The sequence below is a fragment of the Chanodichthys erythropterus genome, chromosome 20 (genome assembly GCF_024489055.1).
Source record: "Chanodichthys erythropterus isolate Z2021 chromosome 20, ASM2448905v1, whole genome shotgun sequence".
NCBI lineage: Eukaryota > Metazoa > Chordata > Actinopteri > Cypriniformes > Xenocyprididae > Chanodichthys > Chanodichthys erythropterus.
Genome location: NC_090240.1, coordinates 3,289,152 through 3,316,525, shown reverse-complemented (window position 1 = coordinate 3,316,525; position 27,374 = coordinate 3,289,152). Strand labels below are relative to the sequence as shown.

The 27,374-nt window shown below is 40.7% G+C and overlaps 2 protein-coding genes across 2 annotated transcripts in view; one reads left to right on the top strand and one right to left on the bottom strand.

Annotated features, from left to right (window-relative positions):
* Positions 1 to 21,945, top strand: part of tnnc1a (troponin C type 1a (slow)) — a 28,053-nt gene extending 6,108 nt beyond the window's left edge. The window contains exons 2-6 of the mRNA XM_067370593.1: positions 11,676 to 11,706; positions 15,100 to 15,246; positions 20,126 to 20,240; positions 20,324 to 20,460; positions 21,285 to 21,945. Of these exons, the coding sequence (XP_067226694.1) occupies positions 11,676 to 11,706; positions 15,100 to 15,246; positions 20,126 to 20,240; positions 20,324 to 20,460; positions 21,285 to 21,316 (462 nt within the window). The 3' untranslated portion in view covers positions 21,317 to 21,945. The remainder of the gene's footprint in view (positions 1 to 11,675; positions 11,707 to 15,099; positions 15,247 to 20,125; positions 20,241 to 20,323; positions 20,461 to 21,284) is intronic.
* Positions 21,946 to 24,165: 2,220 nt separating this feature from the next.
* atp6ap1a (ATPase H+ transporting accessory protein 1a) overlaps positions 24,166 to 27,374 on the bottom strand; it is a 29,617-nt gene continuing 26,408 nt past the window's right edge. Inside the window, exons 9-10 of the mRNA XM_067370592.1 lie at positions 25,534 to 25,771; positions 24,166 to 24,818 (exon numbers count right to left, since the gene is read on the bottom strand). Coding sequence (XP_067226693.1) covers positions 24,609 to 24,818; positions 25,534 to 25,771 — 448 coding nt within the window. The 3' untranslated portion in view covers positions 24,166 to 24,608. The remainder of the gene's footprint in view (positions 24,819 to 25,533; positions 25,772 to 27,374) is intronic.

The window sequence follows — 27,374 nt, the reverse complement described above, 5'->3', positions numbered from 1 at the left end:
GACCTATTTTAAATACATTTTGGTAGGGTTTTTTCACTAGGCAGACTGTGCAAATGTTTTAAAGGGTTAGTTCACCCAAAAATTAAAATTATGTCATTACAGTATTTCACAATTGCTAAAACACTAAACCCCATTCTCTGAACCCAATGCTCAGTGGCCTAAACCCATTTGTCGAATCAGTCACTTTGTAGGCAAAACCTTAAACAAGTTCAGGTAGTTAAGACACTGTTTGCAAATCTCATCCACTCTTTTTGCAAAACTCTAAACACATTCTTACTCACTAAAACACATTTTGCACTGTGTTGCAAAATGGTAAATACATGTGGCAAAAGTTAAACACAACTACAACACAGTTGTCATCCTTTAAACACAATGACTCAAAATTATTCACACTTATTTCTAATGATGTGATCAGATCAACTGTATAAAATATAGGTCAGTTCAGAGTGCACAGGTGGCACAGGTGCTGAATGATGATACCAACAATAGATGGAAACAATCTGAAAAGTAGAGGAGGAAGAGTATGTGTAAGAGGATGATGAGGAGAAAGAGCAAGGGGTGTGGAGACAAGGCTGGATCCGGCACAGGTTTTTCCCTTTGCCTGGCAAGAGACGACATTGCCTGTGATGTGGAAAATGTCCTCAACAATATTCAATAATATTCAACAATATTATTGATCTGACAGTACTGACATTATAGGATGAGAACTGAACTAAGCTAGCCTAGATGATGACATCACTGTTTTCTGCAGAACTGCTTTATAGAGGAAAATAATTACAGTAATTTACATTATAATTGATGGTCTTATAATGTAAGTGAATCAACACTGAACTGACTTCAGCTGAACAATGACACTATTTTCTTTTAGAGTTGTACAGCCAAAATGAACCCTCTTTGCATTACTGATCATCATGTGCCTGTTATCACTGTAAAGCTGCTTTGACTATACTATACTATACTATACTAGACTAGACTAGACTAGTATCTGTGTAGTATAAATTGCAATTGAAATAAAGGTGACTTGACTTGATTTAGGCCGGACCCAACATGAAGACATGATGCTGAAGCTGAATGAATCTCTCAGTGACTCTGAACTTTTTTGTGTGTGTGAGTGTGTACTGTATCATGCTTTTTATTTAGAGTTTTCTTTGACCTTTTAGTCATTTGCATTTAGACTGCTGTATGTTTGCAGTATGTAAGTACTGTATATACAGACATTCAATACTATATAATATTGAATATAATACTGTACTTGCAGTACATACAGTATACTTTAAATTCACATTACTTGTGATTTCTATACATTTTATGTAATGGCAAAATGTGTTTACTGTGTTACAATATACTTTTTTTCTGTAACCTCATGTTCTGGATGTTGTGTTTTCCATTTTTTAATGTAGTGTCTAATGAATGATCTGTAGTGTTTATATATTGTTTAATATGTGTATGATCTGAAAGCTTTGTTTGATTTTGCCATAAGAGTCAGAGGTTTTGTGAAATTAGTTTGAAGATTGGATTTGTGTTTAATGTTTTGAGAAAATGAGTGATGGTTTCAAGAAATGTGTTTTAGCAATTGTGAAATACTGTAATTACTCACCCTCATGTCGTTCCACACCCGTAAGACCTTCGTTCATCTTCAGAACACAAATTAAGATATTTTTGATAAAATCCAATGGCTCAGTGAGGCCTCCGTCGACAGCAAGTTAATTTACACTTTCAGTGCCCAGAAAGGTAGTAAAGACATATTTAAAACAGTCCATGTGACTACAGTTGTTCAACCTTAATTTTATGAAGCGACGAGAGTACTTTTATGAGTTGTGCTGATGTTCATGTGCATTTTAAATACATTCTTTCTATCATGACTTGAAAACACAGTAACTACTGAAGCTAAACCTTTCCTCAGATCGAGGATATGACAACGAGTATGGGTAGGAAAATTAACATGCTGAGTCAGATTAAAACATTCAAAAACAGACATTAATTGATTAGTGTTAGAGCAAACAGTATCGACATGAATATTGAAGTCACCAAGCAGGAGAATGGGAAATGACAATGAACAGGCAAGGGTTAACAATTCACTGATTTCAGAAAGAAAGTTGGACAGGGCTTTACGCGGATGATATAGCAAGATAATTATAAGATAGTCAGCCTTCAATACCATATATTCAAATGAATTGGTATCATGTGACTTTCCCATGGTCTTTCCGCGCTCGTGGGCAAAGGAGTTTCTCTGAAAGGCTCGCGCAAGACTGAACGGAACGCGGGAAATTAAGTATACCCGGGCCTTAACCGCTCTAAATTGTAATGGACTGGAGCTCACGTTCACATCGGGAACATGGGAGCACCGTGATGCGACCGCAAAAGGCACTTTCACTTTCACGATCAAAGTGCACGCCACTGATGATAAGCATTGTAAATGCAGTATTACAGTATACACATACCAATGAAACGCACAGATCTCCTCTCGTGCTCCTCCACTGGATGAGGCAATATCACTTTTGTTTCTGTTTCAGATATCTCTTTTATAGATGCCATCAATGCTTTTGCCTTTCAAGATGTAATTACCGAAATGAAAACAGTCCATAAACTATAAATCCCCACGAAAACTTCAGTCAAGCCAGCTCGCGCGTCAACCTGAGAGATCAGCCTCCTTAGCTTAAAGTGTCAAATTCTCGGTTTCTGAATGGATGGTTTGGCTTGATTGACAGACCCTAACGTTCGGCATGTTTATATACCATCGACCTGTCCTAAAACGTTAACACGCTTTGATCAATGGTTTGGAGATTGTGAGTTTCTCCGTTTGAGAGTGCATTTCCTTTTCTTCACATCTACAACAAAACAGTTGATTATTTACGAACGTAAGCAGCTCTTATCAAAAGTGCGGGGGTCGATTTCTATCTTTTCAAAACTGCGGGGGTCCTGACCTCCCTGTCCCCCGTGCCAATGGCGCCCCTGTCAACTGCAGAAAATCTCAGTGAGAAGAAAAATGTCAAGCTTATTGTCAGTGATAATTTCATTGAGATAAGGGGCTTTGTCCGATATTGATCGACAGTTCAGAAGCGCAAAATAACGATGCAGGTAATTCAAGTTAGCGGTATGTTGCTGGGCATCAATGAGATAAATGATTCTCAGTGGGTGCGTCACTGAGTGGGGAGAACCTGTTTAATATTTTGATCAGAATGGAACATCAGTGTTTTGTCCCACAACAAAATACTTAAATACATTGAAGCGGCAGTTTCAGAGTTATTTCAGAATCGTCTCAGGTTACGTATGTAACCATGGTTCCCTGAGAACAGGGAACGAGACTCTGCGCTGATTGCGCTTTGGGGAACGTCACGTGACCCAGGTGTCTGAAAGCAACTATCCAATAACTCCAATCCCTATTGGCTGGCAACAGCCTATGACGTCATACGGCGCGACCCGGAAGTATAAAGGGAGCGCCTGGAGAGACAGAAGACATCTATCGTCTTGAGGGACTGTTCTGCAGGCAGGCAGCCCGAAGCATGGCTGGAAAGCGCAGAGTCTCGTTCCCTGTTCTCAGGGAACCATGGTTACATACGTAACCTGAGACGTCCCCTTTCGAAAAGGGAACTTCAACTCTGCGCTGATTGCGCTTTGGGGAACGATATACCCACGCCGCCATGCTTGAGGAGAATGCATGCCAAAAAAATATGGCTGACAAACGTCAAGCAGTTTCGAAGGAAACGCTTAGCAACTCACCCTCGGGTCACACCAGCTGTCAGTGACAGCATTCCCTATGGCCAACAGCCCAAGCTGAGCCAACAGAGGCCTTCCAGAGATAGAAGGCCTACTAAGGCCGCTAGAGGCATCTGAAACCAACTTTTCCACAGACAAAGTGGTTTCTTTAAGGGAATGAGGCCAGGGAACCGAAGGGAACCCCGTCCAGTCACTAGAGGGGAACAAAGTTACCCCTAATGCCACCAGGGAGGCCGACCTGGTCTGTCATAGGACAAACTTGGCCAACCCTGTCTGAGTACAGAATCTCCATAACGCATTCTTCATAGAAGAGAGCAGGTAAGAGCAGAACTCAGCTGAGTGCTATGAACCCTCTTAATGAGGGGAGATAATCCACTCATCCTAGGATCTACTCAGTGCTTAATTAACGCACTGAGGAGGCTGTGCGCTAGAGAACCCTGATACAGGGGAGCACAAACCAGCCTGGGGCTGAATCTTAGGAGGAGGCCTGATAAGGCCTACCACCATGATCAGCTTAGGGAGCTAAGCACCATTACAACATTACCCCAAAGGGGAAGTACAAAGCTCACCTAACAGGTAGACCATGCAATGGGCACGTACTCATGGAGGCCAAAGAGGAGCCTACAGCATGATAGTAACTATATGTGAAACAGAAGTATATTCAAAAAGTGGCCTGAAGGGGCCACCCTGAACACCTGTCTGGCTGCAGCAGACAGGCAACTTCAACGGCAGCATGGGAGACTGCAAAGCGCCCGTATGATAATCTACCCAACACAATCCAACGAGCAGTGTACTCAGTAAAAGCACCTTTTTACTCTTTCAAGCAACAGGAGTACAACATACGCCGACACATAGTCGAGGAAGGCCCATACGGGCCTATCACCTCAACAGACACGTGGGCATCAGCTCGTGGCAGTGTTCTTAGGCACCAAAGAACGATAAATAACCGACACCAAGGAGGTTAAATATAATCTGGGAACCTGGCCAACCAGAAGTGTATATAAAGGTTCTCAGAGAGAAGTACACATCAACATATACCACTATGTTGAAAAAGGGCGGCCCATAGGGCCTAGCAACCTTTAGACATATGGCATAAGTCCAGTGGCCATCTCTAGGAGCATGAATAGATCCACCTTAGACCTCTAGGTGGCTATTAGCTCAACTAGCGTAAGATCAGGCTCAGGGAGACGGATGCAGTTCAAACCAAACCTCAGTAAGGTTTAACCACAGCATACATCCTGAGGGGCTAGCCACTCAAGTACTCGGAAAAGCACCATAAATTCTCACAGCGAGAAGAGTACGCAGCTGAACTCCAAATGCTACACCAGAGGCCGAGAAGAGGCCTACCTTAGTAAACATATGGCATCAGCAAGCAGCTGCCATAACCAGTCCACCCAAAAGCCATGTATTTAGCATTGAAACTTCCTCAGAAGAAATACATAGAACGCTGCCACCCAACGTGAACAGGCCTGATTAGGGCCTATCCGTCGAGGTGGGGCGCGGCCTTTTAAGGTGGTCAGGTTTTTTTCAAAGCATCCTGCCAACAAATCAACTAAAAAGGAGGCCTAATGGGGCCTACAATCTCAGCGACAAGTGGCGTTCAGCAACTGTTGAAATGAAACACAGACTGTGCCAGCATGTGAACTAGAAAAGAGGCCTGTTGGGGCCTACCAATCTAATGACACATGGCTTCAGCCCGTGAAATGCTGTACACTATGTGAGCAAACTATGATCAGCTAACAGCACTTGTTATAAAAAACAATTGCTAACTAGAAGGAGGCTAATTAACCATAAGAGCCTACGATCAAAGTTATATGCAATATAGCTGTTAACAAGATTACAAAAAGGGAGCTAATACAAACCAGCTTTTCTCAAAAAGTGGTTCTATACTACCCTGAGTATGCAATCCAACAGGTGGTGCACTCACTAACACCAATAAACCTACTAATGGGGAATATAGGTCACCAGCATCTCCCATAGCGGCTACATAAAAAAGCCTGCTATTATGGTAACAGGTGCTAACCTGTGGCAGCATAAGTAAGCTCACATACAATCTAGGGCAAAAGTCTAGAACTTCAAAGCAAATGCAGCGCTTTGATGTATATGCTGTTTTCAAAGAGGAAAATAATTCTCTCCATACAGATTCTCAAATCTGTACTGAGCCATAGAGGATGAATGCTAAACCCTAGCAACGTCAACTCAAACTTGATTAGAGAAACAAGTGGCTCAGAGGAAAAAACACATTTTCCCTAGCATAAAAGTTCTAGAAAGTGGGGCCTTTCACACACAGCATGACTTATCTACGCAAAGATAAGGGCCTACCACCTGAGATAACAGCATCAGGAAGTCTAAAAAAACAGTCTACAACCTAGCTGTTTAAACTCAACAATTGCACCTACATAGTTAGGGGATAATGGGCATACGGCCTGACAACTCCCTCGGGAGGAGACCAGAACTAGGAACTATACAACCTGACAAGGGATAGTATGCATAGGGTTATATGCAAATAACACACCTAACCTAGCTCTAGCCTGGCCGCTAAGCTACAGGCCTTCTTACAGGGCTACAAGCCTAGTGAAGCCTGGGCTTCACCTTCAAATCTCATGGAAAGAGAAAGAAAGCGAAGCTCACAAGCAAACAACGTCAGGCGGCCAATTAAGGCCGACCTAAACATGCATAATAACTGAAGTGACGAGTGCCAACTCAAACTACCCTAGAACACAGCAGATGAGAAGCTACTTCTAAACAACAGGCAGCTAAGAGGCGGCCATTTTGTGGCCTGCACACTAGCTAGCCTATCAACTTCAGTTTGCCCAAAAAAAACCCTACTTTTTCCTGACTGCATGCCCAGAAAACTATACAGGAAAATAAGGTCTTATTTTAAACACATAAAATATAGACCCCCCTGCGGCTCAAAGACCAAAGACTCCTAATGCTCCTTTTTTTACATAAAAAGGATGGAATCCAAGGCCCTTTTAAGCCTAAAAGTTCCTCTTACTATCAAACAGAAAAAGCGGGCTGTCATGAATAATCACTATGGGCCCAGCCATCAGTCTGACCATAAGAAGCATCTGAGCATGAATATGTTTATATACATATACATATGCATATGCATATGCAATAAACATACATATATATACATACACACATATATATACACATACAGGAGGCGGAAGAAGAGGAGAGGGTAGATATAAATCGCCCTATGTAGCTGGGGAATCGATACAAACGCAACAGTGTTTACAATCGATCACCCACCTCGCTCTTGCTTCTTCCTCCTCCCGTCTGTCTGGGTTCAGATACAAATCTGGACGGCTAGGGGTTTTTCCATGCCCTCCCGATCTCAAACGAGGAGATCAGAAGGGAATGGAAAGTCATGGAAGCCGCTGCATTAATGGACAGAAAGGAACCGCTCGTCGAGCCATCCGCGGCCCCTTTCTTAACGCGCTCTCACGGCAGCTGCAGCCCGCCGTGAAGCGCGTCCCAAACACAGCAGCTCCACACACACACACAACAGCCAGAGGGGCGCTAGCGCCGGACACGATGACATCAAACAGAAACAAACTCATCTGCGAGCCCTATGATCGCAGCCACCGTATTGCCTCAGCAAACGGGGCCAGTACCATAAGGCACAGATGCAGACACTTCTTCCCTCGGGAAGAGTGTCAAACGAGAACGGAGCATCCCGAAAAGGGAGACGATCTCAGTAAACAACAGTCAAACACAGACAGCGCCCTCAAGCACTGTGTATGCTCGCTCCTCTCCAGACAGAAAAACGCCCAGAAAATGTGAATATAAGTGTCAAACCCGGGGACACGAATAAACACATCCTCTTGAACGTTAGTAAGGCATATAAAAAACCCTACCGGAGTTGAAATAGTCGTAATCAGACAAAACAGGACCGAAAGACGAAAAGATGTCTTCTGTCTCTCCAGGCGCTCCCTTTATACTTCTGGGTCGCGCCGTATGACGTCATAGGCTGTCGCCGGCCAATAGGGATTGGAGTTGTTGGATAGTTGCTTTCAGACACCTGGGTCACGTGACGTTCCCCAAAGCGCAATCAGCACAGAGTTGAAGTTCCCTTTCGAAAGGGAACCACCCCCTTCATCCTACTGTATGATGCAGCCATGTTCAATTAAATTCCCAGCATACCCAGTTAAAAAAAGTCACAGCTCGCCACTGATTATATATATATATATATATATAATGCTCAGCGTAAATGAGTACACCCCCCTTTGAAAAGTAACATTTTAAACAATATCTCAATGAACACAAAAACATTTTTCCAAAATGTTGACAAGACTAAGTTTAATATAACATCTGTTTAACTTATAACATGAAAATAAGGTTAATAATATAACTTAGATTACAAATTTTTCAGTTTTACTCAAATTAGGGTGATGCAAACATGAGTACACCCCACAACAAAAACTACTACATCTAGTAGTTTGTATGGCCTCCATGATTTTTAATGACAGCACCAAGTTTTCTTGGCAGTTCACACTTACAAATAATCAGATAGTAAATAGTATGCGTAGTATGCGTATTTGGCGTGCTGTCCGAGGAGAGGGCTCCGAGCTCGGTATTTTGGCCCGAACCCATGTACTCCCCCAAAAATTGCAAACCAATGCAGGACAGCAGCCGGAACATCATTGATGACCCCCAAAATTGCCTTGCTTAGGCTGAATCCACTGCTGGGAGGGTTAGTAAAGGACCGGTAGATTTCTCGTCATATGGATGAAGACATTAGACAGCGCTGAGGTCCTGCGGGAGCATGGGCGACATCACTGCTGCGGCAGTGGAGAATTTAGCCAGAACTGAGCTCCTGCGGGAGCCGAGGCGGCATCACTGCTGCGGCAGTGGAGGAATTAGCCAGACTAACTTAGCTCCTGCTGGAGCCGAGGTGACATCACTGCTGCGGCAGTGGAGATATTAGCCAGAATAACTGAGCTCCTGCGGGAGCCGAGGCGGCATCACTGCTGCGGCAGTGGAGGAATTAGCCAGACTACCTTAGCTCCTGCGGGAGCCGAGGCGACATCACTGCTGCGGCAGTGGAGGAAATAGCCAGAAGACCTGAGCTCCTGCGGGAGCCGAGGTGACAACACTGCTGCGGCAGTGGAGGAATTAGCCAGAACTGAGCTCCTGCGGGAGCAGAGGCGACAACACTGCTGCGGCAGTGGAGGAAATAGCCAGAAGAACTGAGCTCCTGCGGGAGCCGAGGTGACAACCCTGCTGCGGCAGTGGAGGAATTAGCCAGAACTGAGCTCCTGCGGGAGCCGAGGCGACATCACTGCTGCGGCAGTGGAGGAAATAGCCAGAAGACCTGAGCTCCTGTGGGAGCCAAGGCGACATTACTGCTGCGGCAGTGGAGGAATTGGCTTGAAGAACTGAGCTCCTGCTGGAGCCGAGGTGACATCACTGCTGCGGCAGTGGAGATATTAGCCAGAATAACTGAGCTCCTGCGGGAGCCGAGGCGGCATCACTGCTGCGGTAGTGGAGGAATTAGCCAGACTACCTTAGCTCCTGCGGGAGCCGAGGTGACAACACTGCTGCGGCAGTGGAAGAATTAGCCAGAACTGAGCTCCTGCGGGAGCCGAGGCGACATCACTGCTGCGGCAGTGGAGGAAATAGCCAGAAGACCTGAGCTCCTGCGGGAGCCGAGGTGACAACACTGCTGCGGCAGTGGAGGAATTAGCCAGAACTGAGCTCCTGCGGGAGCAGAGGCGACAACACTGCTGCGGCAGTGGAGGAAATAGCCGGAAGAACTGAGCTCCTGCGGGAGCCGAGGTGACAACACTGCTGCGGCAGTGGAGGAATTAGCCAGAACTGAGCTCCTGCGGGAGCCGAGGCGACATCACTGCTGCGGCAGTGAAGGAAATAGCCAGAAGACCTGAGCTCCTGTGGGAGCCAAGGCGACATTACTGCTGCGGCAGTGGAGGAATTGGCTTGAAGAACTGAGCTCCTGCGGGAGCCGAGGTGACATCACTGCTGCGGCAGTGGGGGAAATAGCCAGAAGAACTGAGCTCCTCCGGGAGCCAAGGCGACATCACTGCTGCGGCAGTGGAGAAATTGGCCTGAAGAACTGAGCTTCTGCGGGAGCCGAGGTGACGACACTGCTGCGGCAGTGGAGAAATTGGCTTGAAGAACTGAGCTCTTGCGGGAGCTGAGGCGACATCACTGCTGCTGCAGTGGAGAGAAAAGCCAGAATAACTGAGCTCCTGCGGGAGCCAAGGTGACATCACTGCTGCGGCAATGATAGAAAATTTTCGTTATATTGGAATGATGGTATTGGTTGAGTTGGATATGGTGGCTTGCGGGTATGTGTGAGAGAATGAGCTGGAGCTGAAACTAACCGATAGGTGTTCGTTGGGCTTCTTTAATATGGAAGCGATTAGATCGGATGTAGTTCTTAAGCTTCCAGTGACCAAATGTTTGAATCTGATGCTGGGAGTGGCCTTTTTGGGTGGCTGTAGTTGCTGCTCCTATGCAGAATGGATTGTAGGGTTCTAGGGGAGGCAGCTTGAGGAATGAAGTTGAGAGAGGTGTCAAGGAGAGTTTTTTGTGGGTATTTTATGGAAATATCAGCTCAGAATAAGGTACCGGGGTTGAGAATGGGTCCACCTCTTGTGACAACAGCTTGAATTTGGTGAAGAGGATCTGATGTTGTTGGCAACATGGTTTGGTTCCAGGGCTGTAGCATTTGGTGGGATGGGCATCAGTGTAGTAGACAGGGTGAACTGCGTTTGCTTGTGGGACAGAGCAAGGAGGAAGAAAGGCCGGGACCGAGGCAGTTAGCGGAGGCAGCCTCACGCTTGGTCGGCCCCTGGAGCCAGGGGAGGGATGAGGAGGTTAGAAAAGAGGGAAACTGAGAAAGGGAAATTGCGGCATCTGGGCCTACACCGTTAGCGGAGGCAGCTTCACGCTCGGGTTTGCCCCTAGAGCCTGGGAAGGAACAGGGTGGTTAGAAAAGGAAGGAAGGGAAAGTAGGACATCTAGGCCTGTGCTGATAGCGAAGGCAGCCTCACGCTCGGTCGGCCCCTGGAGCCAGGGGAGGGATGAGGAGGTTAGAAAAGAGGGAAACTGAGAAAGGGAAATTGGGGTGTCCGGGCCTGCACCGTTAGCAGAGGCAGCCTCTGGCTCGGGTTGGCCGCTGGAGCCTGGGAAGGAACAGGGTGGTGAATATATATATATATATATATATATATATATATATATATATATATATATATAATTAGGGTGATGCAAAAATAAAAATATCTGGAGCAAAGCTAAATTTTAGACTACAAATGTCTAATTTAACAAGAATTCATCTAGTTTACCATGTCTTGATTATATATATATATATATATATATATATATATATATATATATATATATATATATATATATATATATATATATATATATATATATATATATAATCAAGACATGGTAAACAAAGGGAATTTAAAGGAATTTAAAAGCGAGCCACTTTGAGCCACTCAAAGACAGAAAACAAGATGTGTGTAGGGTCTTGTAAAATCCTGTCAGCCAACCTGTTCACTTATAGTGGAAAGGGTCTTAATAGGAAGTCAAAAAAATTAACAATTTAACTATTTCTACTCTGAAGGTTGATAGAATGAAACCAGCAGACAATGGAGAATGTAATGGCAGTTTCAATATAGGAGTATTAAAACAAAGCGAGAATGTTCGTATTGACCTCAAAAGAACTGAGCATCCTTAAAAGGTATTGCTGCTGCTGATATTTCCGAAGTATCTCCTCCGTTTCTCTGGTATACTTTTTTTTGTTTTGTTTTTATTTGATTAGAAACCTGTTTTATAGTTCATTTAATGTTTGTTAAAAAAATACCAAAATCACAAATCCACTTATCAAATATCTGTGTGGATGCATGTTTGTTTATTTCTGTAGTGTACATCATGTTTTGTCATAATTATTGATCCAATAATGTCTTCAACAGGCAGAGCAGCTCACTGATGAACAGAAAAATGGTATGGTATACAGCATTTGGTCTCAGACTGGCCAAAAATGTTATGCAATATGTTCTAAAATGTCTCTAGTTTATACTTTTTTTGCTTCCTACAGTGCTGTAAAAAGTACATGATAACACTGTAAAATAACAATGAAAATAGAAAATGGAGAAAATAAAAAAGTCCCCCCACACTATTTTAATTGGATTTGAGATTTGGATGTTAAATTGACCATCTCAAGTTATTTCTTTGTGGTTTTGCATGTGTTGGGTCCACCGATTCAAACAGCAGGGGAAAAAAGATAGAAGTACGGCTGAATGGACAGTCAAAAACTGCACCTTTGAAATGTAATCCGGCCTTGGGTGCAATATGACCTTAACCAGTTCAGGGGCAAAGTGTAGGCAGGATGGGTCAACTGATAAGGCTTACAAATCTGATACCGGTTTTAGCAAAGTTAACACTAGTAACAGAGCCACCTTGAGAGTCAGAAACTTCTCTGATGCTGAAACCAAAGGCTCAAATGGAGCCTCTGATAATCTTTCCAGGACTATGGAAAGACCCCATGAAGGCACTCATGGTCTGCAAGTAGGCTTCAGCTGTCTGCACCATGAAGAAAGTGAGATATCAGGGGATGTCTCCCCACAGTGATTACATCTATGTGGTCATGTCAAGCATATATAACAGCCACATATACTTTAAGCATAGCAGAGGATAAACCATCCGAAAGGCACTCCTGAAAAAGCTCCAGCACTGAACCAACCGGGCAATGAACTGGGTTAGATTGGTGCATTGACCACCAAGACTCAAAGAGATGCCACTTCATGACATACAATTTTCTAGTGGAGGGAGCTCTAGAATTCAAAAGGGTCTCAACAATCTCGACTGAGAGAGCGGAATGTATGAGCTAGAACCCCTCAGGGGCCAGACCCACTGCTTCCATATCCCAGGCCAGGGATAAAAGATTGTGCCCTGAGCCTCCCACAGAGAGCCTACTTGGGCAGGTCTGAATGGAGCTACTAGCAATGGGAGAACTTTGTCCTGACGAACTCTGGCTAGAACTCTGGAGAGCAGAGCAATAAGAAGAAAGGTGTACAGATATAGCCTAGGTCACGACTTACCATAGCACCCAGCCCTAACAGATCTGGAGGTATGAGGGAGAACCATAGAGGACAGTGGGTGGATTCCTCAGAGACGAACAGAAGAAGTGTACATCCACTTCACCAAACCTACTTGAGATTTGCACCACTCTTGAATTCCCAGGCCTTAGCCCATGCCTCGACAGGATGTCTGCTCCCACATTCATGTGCCCCAGAATGTAGACCACTGTCAGAGAGAGCAGTCTGCCTTGAGCCAAGAGCAGAATCTGTTGCACCAACCTGAACTGGGGTCGAGAACCTGACCTGCATCCATGTACTTTGTGATGTACGGGGTAATAAAGCTAGGCCGATACTTGTACATGTCGCCCCTGAAAGCAAACCTGAGATACTTTCTGTGTTGTGGCAGAATCTCGACATGAAAGTAGGTGTCTTTGAGATCTGTCGTGACAAACCAATCCTTCGGATTGAATCTGAGACACGTTGGCTTTGAGAGTTAGCATCTTTAACCTGTAAGTCTTCAGAGTATGGTTCAAAGCCCTCAAATCTAGAATTGGATGCAACCACCAATACTTCTTAGGAACTAGAAAATAAAGGTAGTTGAAGCCTGACTTCTCTTAAGGCCAAAAGAAAATGCAACTCCTGCACTAATAATAGAGCTTAATCTTGTTTCACCAGACTCCATTGAATTGAGGTTGAAATCCGAACTGAATTCTGTAACCCTTTTCAATCGTTTAAAGAGTTATTGAGATACATTTGAACAAAGTTTCCAAATTGCCAAATGCTCTGAAAAAGCAATTAATCTCTTGACTTTGACTTGCTATAGGGGGGTAAACTGTTCACAGTTTGTGTGAAGGGGTGGCTTTGAGCTATGTAGTGTAGAGCTACCTCCATGAGAATGCAATGAACAAGCTTTTGGGGGTGTTGAGAGCCAGCTGTCTGAGCAAGTTTAACTTTAAACTTGCTGAGAAATAATACAAAAATTGTCAAATTCACTCAGTTTTACTTGATTTAATTCACTGCTATCCCAATTACAATTAAGTACAAATTAATTGAATTAAGTTGTGCTGTAGACACTAAAACAGTATGTTATAATCAAACTAATTTTTTATGTTGAAATAATGATTTCAGTGCCACCCTAGACTGGTTGCTGGTCCATGCCTTGCTACCCCTATGAACAAATCCTGCCTCTACCACTCACTGTTCAGGGCCCTGAAACAATGCGCTGTCAGCAGACCATTGAATTTTGGTTGTCAGAGATTCGTAGAGAAGGGAGCGCCTTGCTTGCTTGAGTGATGTAGTGTCCTCCATTCACTCCAATTTAGCTTGAACTATTTTTGGGTGCCACTCTCCAGTAACTGTGTTGAGCAGAGGTTGGGCGGAAACCCTGCCGAGCACTACTGCCTCCTGAAACACCAAAGGTGATTTGGAAAAGACCTCTGAGGGCTTTGGTCTTGATCTTGTGTCTCGATTTCACCCCTGAGGGGGCATGCCTTGAACACCCTGCAGTCACAACCTTCAGGACTGCTTCTTTCTAGCCATCATAGCAGCACTGATCAGATCGGCCCTAGCCCTAGGTGGCTGTGTGCAATGCCCAGTCCCCTGACCTTGATGAGAGTGAGCACTGGCAGCCACACTGGCCCTTTGCCCTGCCCTTCTACTCTGGGAGGAGCTAGGGCCTGGCCAGGGCTGGCTCAAGGAAATCTCCAGCTCCTGGCTCTGGTGAGGAAGAAACTGCCTGAACACCGCCAATTGCTTTTTAGTCATTGAGTTCCAGTCATTGAGTTCCACTCCGAGAGGAACAGCAAACATTTTGAGATATAGGTGTGGCCTATACTTTAATACATATTTTTACAGTGTGTAATACCTTTTCACAGTACTGTATGTTTATGAATTTGAAACTATTGTTAAATTGCATCACTCCCAGTGAAAACAAAAACTGGCTGAATTTAACACCCATGCCCAACTAATAAAAAACAACAACAGAATTATTTATAGCCTCCCTGCTAAAAATCCAGCATTGGTGGGAAGCAGAAGGGCCTGTGGACCAGCTACACCAGCTCAGTTTTCCTTGAGAACAGCATGACTATGCTGGTCTGCCAGCTAGATCAGCACTATTCCAGGTCTAGCCAGAATAAACCAGCCTGGACAAACATGGAATTAATGCTGGTTTATGCTGGATTTTCAGCTGGGCTATATGCAATAAAAATTTACTAAACTGACTTACATTAACAATATCATTAAGTTGTTCATGAGAAAGACACTATACTGTACACAACTGCTAAACTAGCTGCTAAAGATCTGTGTTCGTGTTTTGTAGAGTTCCGTGCAGCATTTGATATTTTCGTTCAGGATGCTGAAGATGGCTGTATCAGCACTAAGGAGCTCGGAAAGGTGATGAGGATGCTGGGCCAAAACCCCACACCAGAAGAACTCCAGGAGATGATTGACGAGGTGGATGAGGACGGTAAAGTCTAGAACAATCCAGAATAAGTAACGTTCCAGAATCCTAACCTGTAAATTCAACTAGTGTTGTAGTCAAGTCCACCTAAACCGAGACCAAGTCAAAACTGAGACCAGTCTGTGTTGAGACAAAGACAAGAATTGGGATGGGTACTGAAACCCTGTATTAACTGAGCACTGGAGCTAAATTATGAAAGACGGCAGTATCAGTAAGCTTTGGCACTATCTGTTCTGCTGTCAGTACTGGAGAAATTAAGAAAATGCACTTACTAGGCCTATTTATTATTGCTATATAGACGTTATCTTGCAAATTGTATCCTGCCAGCTGTTTCTTTATGCGATAATATTAAGAAATTTGTCTATTATGCATTTGTTGATATTCACAATCCAGAAGAGAGATCTGTCATGTGGAGCTACAGCGTGTACAAAAGCCCCTGCTTAATTAGTGACAATGAAGGAGAGAACTAAACATTTAAACGTCTAGTTACACTTTAGGCCTGTGAGAATCTAATTTTACTTATTATATTTCGATTTTGGCTTTCAAGGATTATAAAAAGAAGATTTGCAACGATTAAAAACTAACCACACAAATTTATTTAAACATATATTAAATAATTAAGACATTACTAACAGGTAAAGTATAAGCTAATATAGTGCATATATTTAGCAAAATGCTCCCCTCTAGAGTTCATTTCTCTAACATGCTGTGGACAGTAAATGACTTGCCTAAGGTAAATATGCTATGTAAGATATTATTTTCAAGCTGTTTTATTGATGTCTTTCTGTGGCTGAAACACTGCTTGAAAGATTAAGCTAAGTTTACACTACAGGACTTTAAATGTCAGCAGATCGCTGTGCTGTTCAGACTACATAACTTGCTGTGGAGTCTTGAATTCGTTGTGGTGTTCACACTACGTGACACTACGTAAATGATCCACAACAGGGAGTTATGCAATACACGAGCTGACAACAACTCAGTCACCCAACGACTTTATTTGAAAATGGATGTTGAATTAAATTTTATTAAAATTAAAATAACCCTTTCACACATAAGGTGACTGTTATTTTAGAACGTTTCCCTTTATTGTTTCCATGATGACACATCATGCTTGTGACAAGACACACCGCGGCCAGCCGGCCACACTGTATGACAGATGTATTGCTTTTCTCACCATGTCATCAACTATCTGATATTCCGATTCTCAAATATGTGCAAGTGTGTGTTTTGTCATTTAAAAAACTATATAATGACCTTGATCTTAATATATGACATGAATTCATCCATTTGTCCCAAAATACATGTGGCCATTGAACTGGTCACTCACACTGTGTATCTAATATGAATAACAGCTCGGCCGACAGCTCCAGATATTTAGCATGCTAGATATTTAGCATGCTAGATATTTGTCAGGCGTCTGCGAGTTGCCGCCGACGTGTCAGCGAGCCTCATTGATGCGTCATTGGGTAGTTCACACATAAAGATTGGAGAACGCCAATCACTCGCTGATTTTCTCCGATCACAGCCCGACCTGACGGCAAGCTCGTTAACAGGCTTAAAATCCTGTAGTGTAAACTTGGCATTACAGGCATATCCAGATCATCTGTTCTTCTTCTTCTGCGCTTTTTCCTGTTGTGGTGGTTAGCAAACAGCATTGAATTTCTGTGCACACCCCCTTCTGGATTGGAGTGTGGATCGCCTGTGACTGACTGTATTCGACGTCTAACTGCATGAACCATGACTTCCGTACCGTACGTTTCGGGAAGAATACATGTACTCTTAGACCCCTAGTTTATTTATGTTTGATTACTTTATTAGATTTCTTTTGTAGGCCATATTTATTTATTTATTAGTTTATTTAAAAGGGGCAATGTAGTATAACATTGCTACAATTTCAAGCAGCTGATGATCCACATACAGGCTTCTAGCCAAAAGGCTAATTTGCAGCCCCAGTCCCTGGTTAGGCTTTTTTAACAACAGTAAAACAATGATCACACACAAAAAAAACTAAGCAAAAAGTAAAAAAGATAACAATTTAAAAAAAACTGTGTGTGACGATCAGTGTTCACAAACCTGCTTTTGTTGGAACCACTTTTTTAAATTTCTCTGTTTGCATTTTCAGTTCAGCTGGTAGGCTGTTCCAAAGCAGTGTAACTTGAACTGAAAATGTGTATTGTGCAAACTTAGTTTTCTCTTTGGTACTGTGCAATTCTGATTAGTTGCACCTCTTGTAGTGATCTCCTTACTACTCTGTTTTGATATTAATTGGCATATAATTTCTGGAGCAAGATTATTTACACATTTAAAAACCATTTTAATAAGATATAGTTTCAAAACTAAAAAAAACAATATTTTTGTAAAATATTACTATGATGCCATCTATTTGGTTTCTTGTCCAAAATGTTTAGTGTTTGATTATATAGAGATCTAAGAGGTTTGATAGTCAGTTGAGAAACTTGACTCCAGACAGTCACACAATAAGATAAATGCGAGAAGACCATTGCTTTTAGAGATATATATGTCTAATCATATAAAAACAATTCAAGTTTGTTCTGATTGTTCTACACAGTCTCTTTACATGCACATCAAATTTCAAATGAGAATCTAAAATAACACCTAAATATATAAAATTGTTAACTGTCTCTATTGCCGCTTGATTGATCTTAATTATAAAACCATTCATTTCCTTCCTTCTAATTGAAAAACACATTGAGACAGTTTTTGAACAAGGTCAAACTGTTGTTTTGCAGCCACTGTGACATGTATCTGTTAATGTATCTGCAGCTAAGCATGGAGTCTGTGCCGATACTGTGTCATCTGACATTTAGATAACTGACATTTAGATTCCATAAGTGTAAAAGTAATCTGTACACCTACCAAGTAGGGATGGGCACATCGATATTTAAATTATATTAATGCAAAATGTGGGTTTTGGCATCACTTTCAAATGTTTTAAGTACTCCTAACACCTCTGTGATATTTAGCTGGCCTGTGTCACATGACTGTGAAAAATAAGCATAGAGCTATGCAAAACATCTCAGGTTACGCATGTAACCATGGTTCCCTGAGAACAGGGAACAAGACTCTGCGCTTGATTGTGCTAAGGGGAACCGTCACTTGTTACAGGTGTTCGAAATGCCAAGAATCACAAGACTCCAATCCTATTGGCAGATGACAACCTATGACGTTGTATATATATATATATATATATATATATATATATATATATATATATATATATATATATATATATGGGAAGTGAAGGAAGAAGAGGAGAGGGTAGATATAAATCCCCCTTAAACTAGCTGGAGGATTGATTACAAATGCAACGGTGTTTACAATCGATCATCCATTACTCTCTTTTCTTCCTCCTCCCGTCTGTCTGGCTCAGATCCAAATCTGAACGGCCAGGGGGTTTTCCATGCCCTCCCGATCTCAAATGCGGAGATTAGGAGAGAATGGAAAGTCTATGGGAGCTGCAACATTCATGGACAGAAAAGAACCGTTCGTCGAGCCTTTCGTCGAGCTGTCCGTGCACGGTCCCTTTCTTAACACGCTCTCACTGCAGCCGCAGCCTATCGAAAAGCACGTCCTAAAAACACAGAAGCTCCACATACCCCAGCAGCCAGAGGACCACTCGCTATCGGACGGGGTGACATCAAACACGGAAGTCACCATCATCTACTCATACTCGTAGCCCCGGGGAAGCCGAGAGAGAATAAAGTTCTCTCAGACTTCCCAACGAGCTCATCTGCGAGCCCTATGATTGCAGCCGCCATACTGCCTCAGCACAAACGGGGCTACAAACACCAGGCACAGATGCAGACACCTCCTCCCTTGTGAAGAGTGTCAAACGAGAAAGGAGCGTCCCGACAGGAGAGACACTCACAGTGAACAATAGATAAACACACATAGACAGCGCCCTCAAGCACCGTTCGCCCCTCTCCAGACAGAAAAACGCCAGAAACGTGTAAATCAAGTGTCATGGAGTAATTTCCTACCGGAGTTTGTGAAACAATGGCACGAACAAGACAGTCCCGAAAAGACGAGAAGATGTTGACTGCTTCCTCAGGCACTCCCTTTATACGTCACAGTTCGTGCCATTCGACGTCATAGGCTGTGGCCGGCCAATAGGATTGGAGTGTTGTGATTCTTGGCATTTCGAACACCCGTCACGAGTGACGGTTCCCCATAGCGCAATCAAGCGCAGTGTTGAAGTTCCCTTTCGAAAGGGAACCACACATGCACAGAGACACTCACTTCCACATTAAACTGAGGAAGATAGAGAGAATGGCAGAAAAGGAAATGTAGTTTTCACCTGTAGCAAAATGTACAGCAAGATCCAATGATATATGATATATGGTATTTTAGTTTATTTTATTCATATTTATGTTATAATAATCTACTTTATTACTAATCACAACATTTCTATAAAATATGAGATTATTTTCACACATTTTTAATTGTGCTCATATTTGCTTTTGTGACAAATTTGTTATTAATGGCCAGTATGTGTCATCTAGTTTTGTTTAATGATTTGTGTAATAAAAAAAAAAAAAAACAAACATTATTTTCAAAAATCACATACCTATTTAAGAAATAATCAGTATCGGTATTGTTAAAATTGTAATAAAAAGTGTTGGTATCGTACCGAAAAAGTTTATTATCTTATTTAGAAATGTAGGGTTTTTTATTAACGTTTTTACCATCGACACATCTATTTATATAGCTGAATAATATATACTAATATTTAAATATTATTTAGGGAAAACAAAACATTAAAATGCTGTTTAAAGCATATAAAATAAAATAAAATGTCAGTGCATGTATTGTCAATGAAATTCACTATCATGAACTTAAAATGATTGTTGGTGCATGTATGTAGGCAGTGGTACGGTGGATTTCGAAGAGTTTTTAGTCATGATGGTGAGATGCATGAAAGATGACAGCAAAGGAAAGTCGGAGGAAGAACTGGCAGAACTCTTCCGTATGTTTGATAAGTATGTGTATTTAAACTGAATTAAGAGAATTGACCTGTGATGGGTTTAGTGGTTTCTGATAGATTTTAATTGTATCTGGACAGGAATGCAGATGGGTACATTGATCTTGATGAACTGAAGCTGATGCTGGAAGCTACAGGTGAAGCAATCACTGAAGATGACATTGAGGAACTGATGAGGGACGGAGACAAAAACAATGATGGAAAAATTGATTATGATGGTAAGCATGTGTTATTGTTGTGTTAAGTTCACTTAACCCCTCTCACCTATGATTCTGATGGAATATACATGTCAGAAGAGTGTCAGCTGATTTATCTAATAGATCTGTTTCCTGCTCCATACAACTTAATACTGATTACTGTAGTGATTGGTACTCATGTCACTGCTGACGTTGTGATTTTTGCATCACATGTCACTTAAGGTGTGGTTTTTAGTACATCAGATGACCACTTCCACTCTCTCTTAGTTCGGGGCACCAGCCAAGGTCTTTTACCTTGGCAGTATGAGAAGACTCCCATCAGGGGGCTGTTCAGTCATTTAAAATCAATGTAAACTGAGGGGAATTGGTCAGCTGATTTATCTGAAAGATTGGTGAGACCATTAACTTGTAGAGCCTCTTAGACCTTGTATTATCAGCACAAGGAAGACACAAGTGTAATAAAATAAATCCTTTTTATTAACAAAAGATAAACAAGAATAACTAACACAACTGCTAAATGAATACCATGAGTGATATAAAGTGCATGATTAAGTTGAGCGTGGCTTTGGAAGAGTTAAATTATCTTATGGAAAGATAAACTGTTGTTTCTCTGAAACTAATAAGTTGGACAACCTTATTATGCATCAAACATAAAAAAACAAACAAACAAACAAACAAAAAATACGCTGATGGGGAAAGAGTTAAAATTGTTCATTTTGATCAAATAAAGTCAGCAATGGTGTCAGGAGGCAGTGTCCATGCTGTGATGTTTTGGAACAATGGGAGATTGCTTTAAACGTGATGCAAATCTATCCTTATTCATCTCCACTATCCTTATATTGCAGAGTTCTTGGAGTTCATGAAAGGGGTGGAATAAATGATGAAGGAATGTCTTTGCTGGTGTTTCTCCCTGGATTGTCATGCGAAAGAATAGTATATATTCAAGCTAGATGAGAGAGAGGAGAATCTATGATGTATCTATTAATATGACTACAATTTTCAGGACAATATTTTAAGAAGCTTCATTTATTGTACACACTTGTAAACATATTTTGAAGTCAAGGCCAAGTTGTGTAGATTTAAGGCTTTCCTTGGGTTTAATTTATCTACTAATTCATTATTTTACTGAAAACATTTTATCTTCACATTTATTTAGTAAATCAGTTATGATTAGATATACACTAATCAGACTTGGAATCTGAGCCTAAATGTTTGTATGACTAAAGGCTAATTTCAAATAATAAAAAGGTGCTCAAAGTGTGTCTGACATTCTGCTCTATTCCTCAAATTATTTCTCTAATTTAATTACATTCTACTACAGTCTGTTTTATGCTGGGAAAGAAATAACTATCCTAAAAGGAATTCCCATAATCCACATCTTTCAATTTAAATTTTTACATTTGTTTACATTTGACAGTGTATTGTTTTCAAGCCTATCTGTCAAATTAACAAAATGCTACTTGTCTGCTTGTTCATGAAAATAGAATAAAGCTTTTGAGAATTTTGGCTTGATTTATTCCTTGAGTCATGCATTAAAACATAACATGGATGACCGGTTTCACAGACAAGGCTTAAAATGTCTTAAAATGTCACTGCCATTGTTGCTGCTGTAGAATACAACCAATTAAAAGATAATTGTGACTTTTTATCTCACAATTTTGACTTTTTTTCTTACAATTGTAAGTTTACATCTCACAATTCTGACTTTTTTCTCAGAATTGTGACATAAAAACTCACAAACTTTTAGATTAAAATATCCAGTACAGTTACATATTTTGTTGACGTGTGTACTTACATTATCTCAAATGTTGCCAACAATGTTTAAATCCAGAGAAAGCAGCAATTTTAACAAGAACATGGACTGTGTCATTTTGTTGCCTGTCAATGACGTCATATCCACATTACCCTCGATTTCCAGTTTTACTTTTGAAGAAACCATGGAAAAACCAAAAACACTTTTATATTTTATTAGACAGGTGAGAAACTGTTTAGATACTTTTATCAACAAAAAACTAGTAATTGTTATATATAGCTCAACATGGTTAGTCTAATTGTTTCAATCTCTTGTTTTCATGATTTACCACGAGTACCATGTTTTTACCATGCCTCAGACACAACACTATTTTGTCAAGTGGCAAACATAGCATAATCAGAGAGAGCTTTTTCCATTATATTTTTTAATTAATTGCATGTCATTTAACAACACAAGTCATCCAGTTTTTATTTTTTATTAATATGATTCTAATATTGATCTAGATTACTGTAAAGTGCAACAAGTCTCTTATACCAGCCACCAAGTGAACACAGAGTAAGGTTATATAAAAGAAATATGATCACATCAGACCAATTTTATCTACATTAAGTACCTGTCAGGTTTTGTCTCGGTTTTAAAATTCTGCCAATTAAGCCTTGAACTGCCTTGCTTTATTGTATTAAAGAAATCTGGCCTGTTGATAGTACCCAAAATGAAAAAAAAATCCACAAAAGGAGGTAGATAATTTTCCTACCTAGTTCCTAAACTAAACTGCTATGGGATAGGATAAATTAAGTTCCAAACAGTCCTGTCAATCATCATTTTGTGCATACAAAAGCAGCAGTCATTGCACCATCCCAGCAACAATTTGTCCGGGATCCCTCCACCTCCCCATCTTTTCTCTCTTTCTTCCTCTAAGTAGCACTGTTATAGGGGGCTTTAGCTTGGAGCTTGAGCAAAGTTCATTTACCAATAACTATTTAGACTGGATGGGCATGGCAAATTATGAAATTATAATCAAATGTGACTTTGTAGCCTGGACCATAACCATATAAACCTTCATAACCACATAAACTGTAAGGTAAAAAAAAGTTCAAAAGTTGTGTCTCAATTAAGTTTATTTAACACAGACAATATACAAAATTAAGAGCATACACCTCCAAAACTTGCCAGCATGAGATGACAATAGACAACCTTTTAAGCTTTTAAATATAATCCAGACATGCCATCAACATAAGACATTATTTATGAGAGTTATTTGTGCAAATGATTCACCACAATAAAAAGACACATGCTGATATTCAAACAAAAACAATATGTCAGAATGTCTCTGGTAACCTTTTTTCTAATATTTGAATATGGCTCACAACATGTTTCACTTTAAATCAAAACCCATATTGGTCATAAAACATGTCAGTTCTCACAACAACTCACAGAAACATCTATGAACACACACTGGACACAGAATGAGGCAAATACAGTGGGGGAACTCAAAAACAAACACTGCATTCAAACATATGCATACTACCAATAAATAATACTTAATCTAATAACTTATAGAGCAAAAAAAAAAAAAAAGCCTCTTTTCATATTTACAGCACACTAAAAACATTAAGCTGTCCGTTTATAGATATTTCTTTTATATGAATAATTTATTGTGTAAAGTGTACAATTTACATTTAATGGTGCCAATCTGTAAATATAATAAGATTTTTTTTACTGGAAATGTAAACAAAATATAAAAAGAAATTATAATGTAGTAGATTTTTAGATACTTAGCTCAAAAGTAGTCTTAAGAATGAATCTCAAAAAACTTGTCAAGGACATGCTAACAAAATTATTTTTTGCATAAAAAGAAGCCTATTTTAGTACCATTAAAATTTTTACTATGTGAGGTGAAATATTTAAATAGTAAAATATTTATACATCATGATAATACATGCACTTTTTTTTGGGGGGGGGGGGGGGGGGGTTTCTGGAATTTAGAAATTTTAATTAAAAATGCTTTGCATTACAGCAATGAAAGTCTCAAGAGAATCACCACTGAGAGAGTAAAAATGAACAAAAAAACAAAAGTAAACCATAATGCGAATTTGGGGGAACTTGTACTTGTAATTGTAACAATAAAGTCACAATGCAAAAAATCTTAATGATCCTAAAAATTATTCTTCTTTTTTATTATTTATTTATATATGTATGTATTTGTTACAATATGTATTTGTTCTTTTTTGTTCTGGACACACATTCCTGAGATTCATTCATAAACATGATTAATAAAATGATTATCACAGAAAAAAATCAAGCAGCACCCTAATCACATGTAATGACAAGAAATGAATAACATTAACAAAATATTCTATAACTAAAACAAACACTGGTGCTGTGAGGATGAGAAAGGAAACTGACTCTGTGTCTTTTACTCGGTCTGAGGCACAGAGATGGCAGGACCCTTGGGGTCATCGAAGCGGTCCATGGTGCGGAGCTGCATGATCATGTGCAGGCCATAAGTGAGAACCAACACCATGAGCAGAGACGTGACAAGACCCATCCAGATACCAGGAGTGAAGAAACTAGCACAGTCACTGGCGTAAGAGAAATCCTTCCCAGCTATGTTAAAACCCTGGATCTGTCACATGAGAGAGAGAGAGAGATTCCTGGTTTGAATAAAAAAAAAATTGTAAAATTTTTGCATTTCTTTAAGAGTTCCCTAAAGGGCTGAATGGGGGGGATGGCACTTTGAAAAAACCAAGGCATTTGTGATATGGGAGATTGATGCCCACTGAACAAATTGCTACAAAATATAATTTTGATCAGAAATATGTTTTTATCATATCACTAAATACATAATTTTGTGTCCAAGAAGCTTAAGACAATTCTGGGTGGGCTTGGTCTATCCCTGTTAGCGGAACAGCTAAACTAAATGTCCTCTCCTCGACTGGTGCTTTTAAAATATACTCATGAATTTGAACAGGGATAACTTAAGTTAGGGGACTATTGGGAGTTGATCTTGGGGAGGAATTTCAAGTAGCAGACTGGAAAGTGGAATGTGAGACAGACACCCTTCTACTTAGCAGGTAGACACAGACAAAGTGAACGTAGACATAAAATGAACCCTAATGTATCCAGTCTCTGCAATAGATGTAGGAGCTCTGAGCGAACACTAATGTCCAACAGTTTTAGTTGGGTGTTTTTCCTGGAATTAAGAACGATTTTCTCTTGCTCACTGTAACAACAGACTAAGGTCTGCTTATTGGGTCTTACTATGGAACGTGTTTACTATAGACTTTAAACCATGGGAACCATGAAGTAGTTGTTTTTAGTTTCATTGTCTCAGAACCTACCTGGAAGTCATCAAAAGAGATTTGCCAGTCGTTGGCATTGTCCTTATCTGAGTGGGGTGACAGCTGAGGGTAGTAGGAACTGCTTACAGATTCACAGCGGTACGAGAACTCAGCTGGGGCATAGATGTGACGGCTGGCATTGAATGAGGCAGTTTTCCCATCATACTCCAGCTGAACCAGATCCATGGTGAACCAATGACGGGCAGAAACCTTATAGTAACGCCGGTTCATTACAAAACTGAGGAGAATATAGAACACGGTTCAAGCCAAATAGACAGTGTGTGTGTGTGTGTGTGTGTGTGTGTGTGTGTGTGTGTGTGTGTGTGTGTGTGTGTGTGTGTGCGTGTGTGTGTACAAGTTTGTCTATGCTTGTGAGGGCCAAATGTCCTCACTTATACAGTGAAATATTATGGCAACTCACTCATTAGAAATACTGGTCCTCGCTAGTTAAAAAAGCTTATAAACAGAGGTGGAAGTAACGGATTGCAACTACTCGCGTTACTGTAATTAAGTAGCTTTTTCGGGTACTTGTACTTTTTTGAGTACATTTTTAAATCTGTAATTTTACTTGTACTTAAGTACAAATTAAGCTAAGCAATCTACTTCGCTACTTGTAAAATCACATTCCGTTACTGAGTACAATTTGAATTAATATTCCAACCTTTGACCAGCTTATCGGTAGCAAATAAAGATATCCGATCGTAAACAGACCAATGAAAAACCTGATATTTTACCAGCGGCGTGTTCTTATTCTCTCATCTCTCCTTCAGTGAGTTTGACATACACCCGCCTCCTCCTGCTGTCACTCACTCGTTTGTTACAGCACGGGATTGCAGGTATTGCGCATAATTTTAAAAACGATGCAAGCTCTCAGATATATAAGTGAACTGCCTCTCCTCTCACTCAGATGAGTGCTTGCTCTCAGACTGTGTCCTGTGCAATCGCAAATCTCTCCATGCTCTTCAAATAAACATTGTCAAAAGTTATCAAACAATCAGAATAGACCCTTATGACTGACATATGAAAATGCTACAGGAAATCTTATTGGCTATAAGTAAAATTCACCAGAAAGTCTTTCAACAACACGGATGTATGTTTCAGAATAGGGCATTTAAATGATTTGTACATATAAATAACTTAGACTGTCTAACTGCATCACTACATTGTATAGACATTACAGGTCAAACCCTTCTGATGTTCTTTTTTATCTAAATAAACATATTATATAAACATATTAAAAATAAACATATGGCTCTTAAAGGGTTAGTTCACCCAAAAATGAAAGGTTTCTGACCCCAGAAGTAATTGCAACTTTCAAGGCCCAGAAAAATAGTAGAAGACATCATTAAAATAGCGCATGTGACTACAGTGATTCAACCTTAATGTTAATGAAGTGACGAGAATACTTTTTGTGTGTAAAAAACAAAAATAACGACTTTATTTCCTTTATTTATATTCAACAATTTCCTTTCTTCTGTGTCACTCTCTGATGCTGATCATGTGAGCATCATGACATATGCGTGTGATTCTGATGCAGCCGGCATTCTGACGTAGAACCTGGAAGCGCTGCACTGTGTTTACCACGTGAACAGTGTCAGAGACTGACACAGAAGAGAAGAAATTGTTGAATGAAGATATTATTGATGTTTAAGTGTGTAATTGATGTTTAAGTATGTAAACAAAAGCCTAAATTAAAATCTGTTCATCGTATAAAGTGGACATAACTGTTCAGAAGACCGGAATTAAACCGCTCCATTCAAATTGATTACTGTTACGAGACTTGTGCTTTTTGAAGCTTGAAAATGGATGTACATAAAAAATTGATGGACATAAAATTTAGA